The sequence below is a fragment of the Chelonia mydas genome, chromosome 22 (assembly GCF_015237465.2).
Source record: "Chelonia mydas isolate rCheMyd1 chromosome 22, rCheMyd1.pri.v2, whole genome shotgun sequence".
Taxonomy (NCBI): domain Eukaryota; kingdom Metazoa; phylum Chordata; order Testudines; family Cheloniidae; genus Chelonia; species Chelonia mydas.
In genome coordinates, this window is record NC_051262.2 from 17,426,355 (window position 1) to 17,439,002 (window position 12,648).

Consider the following 12,648-nt stretch of genomic DNA (forward strand, 5'->3'; position numbering starts at 1 on the left):
ATTAATAGCTTTCATTAATTATAGGTACCAAAACAACAAGGGTATGAAGATATGAAGAACCTGAAACAAGATCTGAAAGCACTGACATTAGGCCCCATTTGCTCAACACCAGGAAAGAGTCACTTCCTGTTTGAACCTTGTCGGTAGCAGATACTCTAGATAGTTTTCTAATCCTCTCCTATTGTCGCATTAGAAGACACCCTAAAAGTACACAGCGCTCTAAACAAAGAATTTCATTCGCCAGCCTAAAGAACATACAAAAAGTAAGTGTCTGCACTGAAAAATAGTAACCATTCATTCCATGCACCATGCTAGGGCTCAAAAGGAATAGCAACAAAGCCCCAATTTTCCTGCACAGAACTCCACACACACAGTGGGGAGAGAGCCAGGTAAAATGGCCCAAAATAATTTGTTAGAAAGTAAAGAGAGAGAAACCGTACATACTGAATTTCTTACATACTGGATATGCTTGATACAAGATTTAAGACTTCTTAATACACCAGACCCTCGCTAAAACGCAGGATTTGGGATCCATGCGCGGTACCGCGTTAACGCAGGGACCGTGTTAAAATGAATTCCAATTAAAGTAATTAAATTTGGGATCCATGGCCACCACCACTTTATATGCAAATTTGCACTGTATAGACACGCATTCTAGCAAGGGTCCGGTGTATCTATTTTTGATCTTGTTTGCCAGTCTCTGGGTTCCTCAGGTTGGGACAATCCCACACAGAAAATGGTCTTGATGGTCTACTTGAGACATTTAAAGCGCCATTCTCAAATCCACAAGCATTCTGTACCCTTGTGAGGAGCGAAGAGGGAGATAGCTACACATCTTGCATGGTTGTAGCATACTCAGTTTTCTTACTTGTCTTTATGTGCCTTTAAAGCAATGGTCAGAAAATGTAGATCTCCAAATTAGAGTTCTTCTAACCCGTCCCTAAAACGGTTTGTAAAAGAATTTGAGTTGGCCAAAATCAAGTGAGGTATCAGTTCTGCGTCACACACATTCTTTATCAAGGCTACCAATGATACTTGCAGGGAGATGACCTCCAAGTCTTTAACTAATTTTATGATCCTGTAACTTTATGGATTCAAAATACGAATGTACAACAACCCCACACTTCTCCACAAAGGCCAGCATGCTCCACCTTATCTTCCTGCAGGAAGTATGGGGGTGGGGGATAGACATGTAACAAGTTTATTTAACTACAGCAGGGCTTCTTCAGAAGCAATAAAGATGGCCTTTCGGCTGAGACCAGCCTAGTTGTCCTGTGGTCTGTTGAAAGACAAATGTTAGAGTTCAGAGATTTTTTTTGTTCACTACAGAAGTAACATTACTTCTCTTCTCAATGAAGGCTGATATCCATGTGTTACTGAGACTAGCCTCCATCCCTTAAGGAATTCTTTTTTGCTGCTAGTCTTTCGATAAAAGATTTTGGTTACTTAAAGCTCAGGCCTTCCCTCTTTAATACGAAGTAGTTTTATGGCAGAATTGGGATATGGAGCTCGCTGCTAGGACAATGGTCTGGATGCAGCTCAAGTTGCACCGAACTGAAAAGGTATCATCATTCAATGGCCTTTCAGGGATGGAGGCAAAGCTGGTGTTCTCAGTCTAGCTGCCAACTGGAAAGAGTCTACAGTACAACACAGCTTTCACCCTTGCTGGTCTCAGCCGAAAGGTCAGGAACTGAATGGGCATGGAAGTTAGCATCCCTCCTCCCCTTGATGTACTTCCAGCAGCTCAGGATTGCGTCATTATGTGGGACAGCTTGCCTTAGTATCACACCCATGTCCACATGAGCTGTCACTGACATTTCAGGAACACTCAATTCATTTACTGTAACCCACACACATCCCCTTTCTCCCATAGCAAGTCTGGACATTGGGCCAGTACACCATTTTTCCATAATATCATCTCACGTTTTTGGAGGAAGTGTCATTCACTGTCTTTAGCAGAATTTATTTCACCAATTGTAACTGACTGACTAAGTAGGTGAACAGAGACGGTTCATTAGTTACCAAGTACTTTTAAATAACCTTAGTTTGCTGACGACTGCTCTCTATGTCAAATATTACAGGATCAGGCTTGTTGTCTGTAACAATGACCTAGTAGCCTTTTATTGTGATAGCATGCCCTGTTTGCTTGATTATAGATCGAGTGGCTTAGAATGCTCAGCACACTAGTGCCTGAGAAAGTGAAAAGGGTCTGTATGCTCCAGTGTTTATTTCTTCTTTGGAGCTTCTTTGCTGGCAGGTATTTAATAGATTGTCTTTTTGATAGGAACTGTAAAAATTAACAGTTCTCTTGCCCTCAGCCATGGTTTAGAGTTTTGGTATAATGTATCTTTCCTTCTATCGTGCAAGTCTTTCATAATGTAGGTTCTCTCTTTCACTAAAGAGGTTAGTTAATTTCAGGCATGAGAGATATGAAGTTTCTTAAGTTTCATAATGGATTTAACTAGTGCTTTTCCAACCCACAAGGAGCCTCTGTTAGTTTCCCCATCAACTGGTAAAAGTATACGAACAGACAGCAGACCACTGTATACTTAATACTCACACCAAAAGGGTGGACCCAGTATGGTAGAGATTGGAGTACCCTTGGGTACACAAGACATTCTCAAAGCCCATCCTGACATGGACCTTTACAATGAGATCTATTAAACCATTTTATTGTAGAAGCCCCCAGAAGCCCCAGTCAGTGTTAGGCCTCCACAGGACTAAGCACTATAGTAACAAGGTCCCCAACCCCAAAGAATTCACAAGCTAAGAAGGCATGTGACACACAAAGGATGGTACAAATACAAACATAAGCAGTTTGTGTGTACATTTACTGTAATTTATAAATAGTCCATTATCCCATCTGATCCTCAAATTAAACCATCACTAGTTGTCCAATTTCTTATTGGCATTGCAGCCCTAAGGATAACAACTTTGCATTTACACATACTCTTCAGCACAGGATCTCAAAGCCACTTAAAGGTGGATGAGAATTACCCCTTTCAGAAAAATGAGGCACAGGGAGGGGAAGTGACTTGCTCAACAGTCACAGATGCAGTGGCAGAGTCAGATTCCAGAGGAATTTGGCTAGTTAGGGGAAGGAAGGGATGAGGCTTAGGCCCTAGCTAGTCACCTAGACACAGAGTCCCTTCTCCTATAGTGGAGTTGCTGTGGGTCTCCTCAGGACAGAGAGAACAAAGAGGAGCCTTAGCAAGTAACCCTATTTGGGGGATAGAAGCCTAGAAATGTTGGTCCCCAATGGGTTGGATTGGGAGGGAACCCCAGAGAAGAATGACGATACCCAGAGGGGAACGGTTAGGCCACTAGTCTTAGACTCAGGAGACCCAGGTTCAACTCCCTGCTCCTCCACAAACTCTCTGTAAGACTTTGGGTAAGTCACTTAGTCTTTTTGTGAATCCGTTACCCATCTGTAAAATGGGAACATGATCCTACCTCACAGGGGTAATGGGAGGTGCTCATAGTATGGTAATGGGGGTTATGTCAGTGGATAAAATAGACAGGGAAAGAATTTTGATTGGTGCTGCCCTAACTGGCTTTGAAAGTGCAGATGCTACCAGATAAAGGCAGGAGTATTGAACCACCTCGCTAGATGCACTACCAGAGGCAGACAATCTGGATATGGGTAGAAGGGATGTGGCCAAGCCCTGGAGCCACGTGGACAAGTCTGGGCAACCTTCCGCATCTGCAGGAAGAAAGGTACAATCACATGTCTCAGGCTAGAGGAGTGGGTTGGGATCCAGAATTATTATTTCAGTCTCAGTAAAGCTGAAGTCGAAGACACTTGGTAAAATGCCATTTAAGAAATCCTAGGGCTTAGCAGGATTCAGCAGGTTTAATCAAACTTAGTACCGTGGGAGTAAACAATTCTCAACCAAAGTGCTATATTGCATGCTACTAAAGAGGAGGCCCCAGCTCTGTTTAGGTGCTGAAAGGATAGAAGACTAAGTAGAGGTTTTTGCTGATTATAGCCAAAAACAAAACAAAAAACACCATACAGTAACCTTTGCTTGAAGGGACTTGGAAAGGCAAGGGGATGGGAAGAGCAAAGAAGGATGCAAAGACGAAGGCAGGAAGTCCTTTAAGACAAGTTTTATCCCTCCTTCCCTCATTCTCTGAGCTGGGAAGGGAAGGCTGCTTACCAATCCAGAAATAAGCAGTAGTCACAAAATATTCCTTTAACAATGCATGACCGGTCTAGTTTTAAAGCTTTCAGAGTAGCAGCCGTGTTAGTGTGTATTTGCAAAAAGAAAAGGAGTACTTGTGGCACCTTAGAGACTAACCAATTTATTTGAGCATAAGCTTTGGTGAGCTACAGCTCACTTCATCGGATGCATACTGTGGAAAATAGAGAAGATGTTTTTATACACACAAACCATGAAAAAATGGGTGATTATCACTACAAAAGGTTTTCTCTCCCCCCACCCCACTCTCCTGCTGGTAATAGCTTATGTAAAGTGATCACTCTCCTTATAATGTGTATGATAATCAAGGTGGGCCATTTCCAGCACAAATCCAGGTTTTCTCCCCCCCTCCCCCCCACAAAACACCCCCCCGCAACAAACCCACTCTCCTGTTGGTAATAGCTTATCTGAAGTGATCACTCTCCTTACAATATATATGATAATCAAGGTGGGCCATTTCCAGCACAAATCCAGGGTTTAACAAGAACGTCTGAGGGGGTGGGGTGGGGGGGTAGGAAAAAACAAGGGGAAATAGGTTACCTTGCATAATGTCTTAGCCACTCCCAGTCTCTATTCAAGCCTAAGTTAATTGTATCCAATTTGCAAATGAATTCCAATTCAGCAGTCTCTCGCTGGAGTCTGGTTTTGAAGTTTTTCTATTGTAATATCGCAACTTTCATGTCTGTAATCGCGTGACCTGAGAGACTCAAGTGTTCTCCGACTGGTTTATGAATGTTATAATTCTTGACATCTGATTTGTGTCCATTTATTCTTTTACGTAGAGACTGTCCAATTTGACCAATGTACATGGCAGAGGGGCATTGCTGGCACATGATGGCATAGATCACATTGGTGGATGTGCAGGTGAACGAGCCTCTGATAGTGTGGCTGATGTTATTAGGCCCTGTGATGGTGTCCCCTGAATAGATATGTGGGCACAGTTGGCAACGGGCTTTGTTGCAAGGATAGGTTCCTGGGTTAGTGGTTCTGTTGTGTGGTATGTGGTTGCTGGTGACAGTCTCTACGTAAAAGAATAAATGGACACAAATCAGATGTCAAGAATTATAACATTCATAAACCAGTCGGAGAACACTTGAGTCTCTCAGGTCACGCGATTACAGACATGAAAGTTGCGATATTACAATAGAAAAACTTCAAATCCAGACTCCCCCGCCCCCCTCAGACGTTCTTGTTAAACTCTGGATTTGTGCTGGAAATGGCCCACCTTGATTATCATACACATTGTAAGGAGAGTGATCACTTTACATAAGCTATTACCAGCAGGAGAGTGGGGTGGGGGGAGAGAAAACCTTTTGTAGTGATAATCACCCATTTTTTCATGGTTTGTATGTATAAAAACGTCTTCTGTATTTTCCACAGTATACATCCAATGAAGTGAGCTGTAGCTCACGAAAGCTTACGCTCAAATAAATTGGTTAGTCTCTAAGGTGCCACAAGTACTCCTTTTCTAGTCTTAAAGGCTCAAATCAGGAAGTTAGCAGCCAGGATGAACTCCACTTTATGTTCCTTCATGGAAATAGCTACACAATCTAATCAATTCAAAACCCATCAGCAACCTGCATAAAATGAGTTTGCCAGTGTCATTCAAATTCCTGTTGACAGATATTCACATCAACAAAATCAACCCCTATTTTTAGGAAGCTCAGCAAAGCGGCCTGGGAATGGACAGGATATAGCATGAACTTTCCTCTCACCCAAAAAGTGGTCCCTGAAAATCAGGGTTTAGACACACTGGCAGAAGATTAGATGCCCCACCCCCCCGAGCTTGTATTCTCTCTTCTGTCAATAGCAGAGACCTCTTGTGCAAAGGGCTGGATTTGTCATCACTCATGAAGTTTATTCACATGCATTATTTCACTCTTAAATCTACCTTGCTTGTGCACATTAAGCAAACTATATTATTCTAAGGTATATACATGTAAGATGTGTTTATACAGTTATGGTCACAAACCTTGGCCTCTTCGTATCTGGGGGGGACTATTATTTTTCTTTATATATTAGTTTGAGGGGACCCTGGTGACGGTCACATGTGTAAGAATCAGCTTATTTTTATTTACTTAGTATAGCAACGTTTGTTGGGGTTTTTTGGTTTTAAGCAACCCGTGGAAAACTGGAGAGGTAGTGAAAGACCAGGGATAGCAGAATACCAATTTGAAAAAGAAAATAAATGACTCTGGCTATTAATCATAGAATCATAGAAGATTAGGGTTGGAAGAGACCACAGGAGGTCATCTAGTCCAATCCCCTGCTCAAAGCAGAACCAAGCCCAACTAAATCATCCCAGCCAGTGCTTTGTCAAGCCGGGCCTTAAAAACCTTCATTAGGAGTGATTTATAACATTTTTAAAACAAGAGTTGAAAGAACACTATGAAATCTACAATTAGGAACAAGTCGATAACTGAATGTGCAACCTAAGACGTCTTTTCCATCTTCTGCAATTCCTTTGGCAGCGTCACCAACTCTTGTGATTTGTATTGTGAGTCTGCTGGTATTTGGGTTTTTCCCATAAAGCCACAGCTTCTAGAGACAGGTGATTAGGTAAGAAGCTCCACTTTTGTTTTTAAAAAATAAGTTTCTGACCCTCTTGATTGCAAAGTAAAGTGTGAATACAGGACTCAAGTGCACCCCTAAAAATTCAGAAGCCAGAAAGAAAAAAGGGTGCTTTTTACTTTAAGTCTCATGATTTTTAAACCAGTCCTATGATTTGAGGTTAGCTATAGTGCTTTTGTTTCCTCAAATTTTAATCCAATTTGAGGACACTGGTGAGCTCTTTCCAAAGCCCAACCACCTTACTGCTCATCTTGACAGTAGAGCGCTCAGACTGTTATAACAGCACATTTTTAAGTTCAAGTCAATTGAAGCCAGAGGTGCTGCATCACCAGCAAGAGCCTCAACATCCGCTAGTCCAGATAACGACTTGAGTTTTCAGAAACTCCTAGCAATTACTGCCTAGGGAAAATGAACTAATGAAGCTGCAGCTTGACTGGCTACAGGAGATTATTTCGGTGACTGACAAAATTTGGAGCCGCCTGGGTCTCAGTTAACTGATGAGAAAGTCACTAATCTTGGATTTAACTGTGCAATGCTTTGCCATGATATCAGCAATCAAAACTGTTTTTAGGCAAGGTCCCCAGGGCTGGTGCTTCAAGGAAATTACCTGTACAGACAGATACCTGAATCAGTCATACCAGCATAAGAGGCAAGGGAGACATGTGGAGGGAGGAGAACAAAAAGACTTCAGGAGAAAGGCTTTAGGAAGTTGGGAGATGACTTGTAAATTGGGGACATTTACATCCTTCTGTATTCCTCCAGCAAACATCCCTCAGTACAGTTTATTTTGGAGGGAACTGAGAAGATGCGGGAAGGCACAAGATGCCAAGACATAAATACATTACAAGGGCGGGGATTTAGCAGTTCACCACAGTGATAGGTAATTTTCCCCACTCCAAAATTTTGAGGCCCAACTGTCTAAAGAAAAATTAAGACCAAATGAACGTTTGGGGAAAATAGTTTCTAAATTGAGACTGTCAGATGACAAGTTTCAACCGAGAGCACTTTTTAAAAAAAAAAAAGTCAACACCAGTTTATGGGACAACAGACCCAACCTTACACAGAATTACTAGTAACAGCTAGCATAGCCATAATGTTCATACGGCACAAGAGTGGATCAACCCCACTTAATAAATCCTGTTCTTTTATCAATGACCTAGGAAGTATTAAAACAGGCTTATGACACACAAAGTGGTGCAGTAAATTATGTGAATGTTTACTACAGAGTGAATAATATAGAGTAAGTCCCCCATCTCCAACTGAACACTCCATAATCTAGTGTTCCTCACACGTACCATGGATTACCAATGGTTCTGAGGGAAATACGGTCCACTCAAAGGTTTATCAATTCTAGTTTTAAAACATTTCCTGGTAAATTCCTCCTGCTTTTTGTTCATATTTGCATTGTCCTCTAGAAGAGGCTCTTGTCTCTAAAGATTCTACTGTTGGATTGCTGGTATGAAAGGTGGGTTTCTTGTGTGAACATGAGGCAAAAAGGATTCTCAATGCAAATTCTAGTGGACACATGTCCCGTCACAGAAACTGAAAACTCCATTTTGTAGTAATTGGTTCCTTGATTGATAATTTCAGCAGACACCGCAAGAACCAAATGCATCATGAAGACGAACTATCCCCTCTTAACGGAAGCCTTCTTAGTGCTGGTCCTTCCAGAACAGACTTGAAGCATGCTGTGGAAACTTACACAGCCACTGAGTGGGCCATACTTGGTCTTTAAGTAAACAGAAGACTACTCCACAGCTGTTGATCCACCACCTTTTGTATCAGCAAACATTCAGTACAGACATAGCTGTACTCAAATCATAAGTGTAATGAGCAGCCATAGGCATAAACAGAGGCTCCCACTGTACATTTATCTAGATGGGATGGGCCAGCCACTACTAGTAAAAGGCAGCCAGTAAATATCAGCCTGATAGGCACCAAATGGACCTCCACGGCCTTCATCCATTGAAAACATTACTGCACAATGTCCTCACCAAATATATAGGAAGAAATTCAGACTTCAATCCAAGCACATAAGCCTGTACAGACACCCCATTAGTTTACTTTTTAAAAATGTGCACACACCACGATTCAAGGATCAAGGAACTATTAAGACAATCACTACCTCATCCATTTCTTGCATTCTTGCTTTGGTTGTTCCCTTATCACCTAAACTTCTTGTCTAAATAGACTGTGAGCCCCTAACAGAATCTGTCGTCCTGTCTCAAGTGCCATCAGCCCTATAGATTTCTCATGGCCCCATAAGAGCTCAGCTAAAGATGTCCCCTACTCCTGTTGATTCATCTTTTGTCATCCTTGTCCCGTCACTTCTTTCTCAACCCCTTAGTCCATAAGGGAACCATCCAAGAGGTAAATTCACAAGAGAGTAAACTAAAAATAGTTATGTTTGAGGACTAGGAATCCCCGCAACTATGAAAGAGAGCTCCCATATGAAGCTAGAGCCTGTGACAGAATGAGCACAAGAGAAAAGCTAGTGAGATTACATCACTTTGAAACCCAAAGATGGAACGCAAGCTGTAACTAGTGCCCATTTTCAGGTGGGTGGGTAGTTTTTAGTTGGGCACGACTAATGCTCAACATCACCCCAGTCTGCATCAGCACAGGATACCCAACTAGACGGACTGCTAATTAGATGAAATTCCCACATTCCTATTTTACTTTCCAAAAGGCAGTTTGTGCACTTCACTGACAGTTTCCCCATTTAGCGTGTTGCCAGCTACGGCAATCTTTTGGTGGTTGTTGTTGAAGAGTCTGGCCATTTTGTTTCTTAAAGCTCCAGCTCTGGGAGTCATGTAAATACATCAGAATTTTAGCTTTCATGGGGGAGGGGGAGGGGGGAAAATCGCCTTTCAAGCTTTTTCCCCCCACTTACCAGGAGGGCTAGAAAGTGTGACCCAACTGCACCCTAACTGTTCAGAAACCAAAGAAAATGAACCCAAAATGGTTTAAAATCTCAATTGTTGCAGGGCCTGACTCGTGCTTTTTTAGTATTTAGGGTGGACAATACTGAAGGCCCAACATGCCCCAACACTTGGACTCAGGCTGCTGTGCCTACAGACCAAGGACCGTATCAACATTTATGCAGATCTGTCTCTAATGATGTGCTGCCCTTTCTTTTTGCCTCTTTCCAACTGAACATTTTTTCACTAGAAGTTTACACAAGGTTTTGGTTCATCACCAGAGAACCTCTGATATTAGCGATCAGACTGGTTAGACCTAGTCCTGTCCTCTCGACTCCCCCGCTGGAAGAGAGAGAAGATTTCACAGATCTAGACACACACACACAGGGTCACCTATTTCATAACCTCTAGGCATCCTCAAGGTAACTGAAATACCCATATCCAAATAACATTGGCATAATGAACAATAATCCTGGTGCACTCTAGTTATTGCATATTTGAATCCAAGGTGAGTGGAGGTCGCAGCGGCCTTGGGTTGACGCTAGCATCTTACAAGAAGCCCAACACGGTGGCTAGCTTCATGCTTAGACCGGCACATGCTCTAGTGATATGCATGCACTAGGATCTCCAAGATAAACATCGTGATAGCCAGCAAAGGCAAGGCATAACACCCAAGAGGACATGGAGGAACGCACTAAAATAAACCATCTAAAAACAGAAGTATATGGGCCCGTACATTGTACTCTGCTACTTCCTGGCCCTGTTACTATATGATGTATTAACAAGCCAACTCACTCTCACAGGCACAAAAAGCAAGAGAGGTGAAAGATTTTTATTTTAACAGCACCCATTGTCATCTGCTAGTCAGTTCTGCTTCAACCTCTACCCAGTAGGGTGTATTTGGGAGGGGGTATAAGAGAAGTCAGGGTAATATAATAATACTGCAAGACAGTCACACAAAGGGATTATGGATGAATAGAAGCATGAGTTTCACTTAGAGTTGTAACAATTTTGTACCTCATGAGACAATATTGCCTAACTAGTCTAGATTAATTTTGCCACATGTGGACCATTGAGGGTAGTCCTACTTGTGCAACTTTAAAATCTAAAACAATGAACTTTAAGTGTCACCCAACTTACTTTGGTTTAGTGACATTAACGTGCATTTCATAATGTTTTGAGAAACTGAGTTTTATTAATCTGTTTAAGATATGATGGACAGCAGCTTTTGAATTAACAGCAAGTACCTGTCCTACACTGGATGGTTTCTGAAGATACATCATAAACTAGGGCGTGTCTACACTACAGCCCTCAGATGACCTATGTTAGGTTGACTTACAGCTACCGCAGTAATTACTGTGGTGGCTGACGTCCACACTATCCTCCTTCCGTCAGTGGTGTGCATCCTTAACAGGAGCACTTCCACCAATTGAAGAGGGACAGTGTGGGGGGGGCGGGGGTGAGAGACAGCTCTGCGCAGCTCCCTGCCAGGAGCCCAGCTACTCCCCTGGGCTCTCAGGCTTCCTGGTCCCAGCCGGGAGCAGCCACCTGGGCTTCTCGGCTCCCTGACTGGGGAGCCTCCAAGCAGCAACCTGACTGGGAGTGGGGAGCTGGGGCAGCCAGTCCCTAGCTTCCCTGCTTTCTTGTCAATTTCACAGCTCCAGTATAGAGTTGTGAAAGTGACAAGACTGCCAACAGCAGATGTAAGTAAGGCAGTATCTACACAGACACTGTCTCACCCTAACTACACAGACATAACTCCACCTCCACAAGAGGGGGAGTGCTTATGTTGGTGTAGTAGGGCGCTTATATCAGCAGGACAAAGCTGTAGTGGGTACACTGACGTAATTAGGTCAACGTAAGCTGCCCTACATCAATTTTACTGTGTAGTGTAGACCAGGCCTGAGTCTCAACTGAGGTAAGAAAATTCTGAAATAAATTACATCAATTTGAAAAATCTATGAATTACCACTCAGTTACGTCGAAGTTTAATCAGCATCTCCCACTAACAAAGCTTTATGAGAACATGAATAAGTCACATATGAAATCAAATGAATCCCCATTCTCCTCCCCCACTACTTTGATTCCTAGCATTGCTCTGCATTTTATGTACCCACAGAAAGCAATTGGGAGTTTGAGGTCCCAAAGGAATACTAGTTTGGAACCTTGGGTCAGGATTTTTTCTAGTTAAATTAATCCCTAAGGCAAAAATCTCAACCACACCAAGTCAGTGTTTAGATCAGCATCGCTGCCCTCCTACTTACTAATGGTTCTATTAATAGTGGGTTTATAACTAGGTTACAGCATTGAAATTAAGCATTCTTCAATCATTCTAACGCAAAACTAAAGTTTCCTTCTTTCCAACACAAGGAGGAACGATACCATGAACTGCATGCATGTTCAGATATTCAGTATTTTTCTTTACAAGGCTCCAAAACACAGTTAGTCCAAGTAACTTCTCCCTCTGCCTCCGACACCCTTTGAATTAATCAGACAAAAAAGTTAGTTCAATGTAAAGCGAATGATCCAGCATTACACCAGCTCCAATACTTAAGCTTCTACAATTTCAAGTTCCACTGTTAATAAAATAGAAAGCATTTTACTGTTTACCTTATTTCCAAGTGCTTTTTTTAAAAAAAAAAAATATGGCAAAGTTAAGCTTTTATACATGCCAGGTGTCTACGCACCATCTCCTGTTTAGACAAGAGTACTTGCTCCCATGACTATTTTAATAATGACTCATTCCAACAAGCCAGGGCACCCTGCTAGACCACACCCCAAGCTGCTGACTTAAGAGTTTGTGATGCAAGCCTGTTAGGAAACAGTGTTTCCCTCTTGAACGCCAAGAGGCACAGACCTGGTCATTCAAGGCCGTGGAAACAGGACGCGTTGTTGTACTTAGGCTGTTCTGGCCACAAGAAGAGTCCTGCTATTTTATGTAACTCAGAATAGTT

At 42.3% G+C, this 12,648-nt stretch overlaps 1 protein-coding gene across 16 annotated transcripts in view; it reads right to left on the reverse strand.

Moving 5' to 3' along the window:
* SIK3 (SIK family kinase 3) overlaps positions 1-12,648 on the reverse strand; it is a 149,388-nt gene that overhangs the window by 119,225 nt on the left and 17,515 nt on the right. Inside the window, exon 1 of one of the 16 annotated variants that reach the window (XM_037882539.2) lies at positions 12,077-12,138. The exons of the other annotated variants lie outside the window; for them this stretch is intronic. Within the exon in view, the coding sequence (XP_037738467.1) occupies positions 12,077-12,088 (12 nt within the window). The 5' untranslated portion in view covers positions 12,089-12,138. Of the gene's footprint in view, positions 1-12,076; positions 12,139-12,648 lie in introns of those variants that run through there. 16 annotated transcript variants of the gene reach the window in all.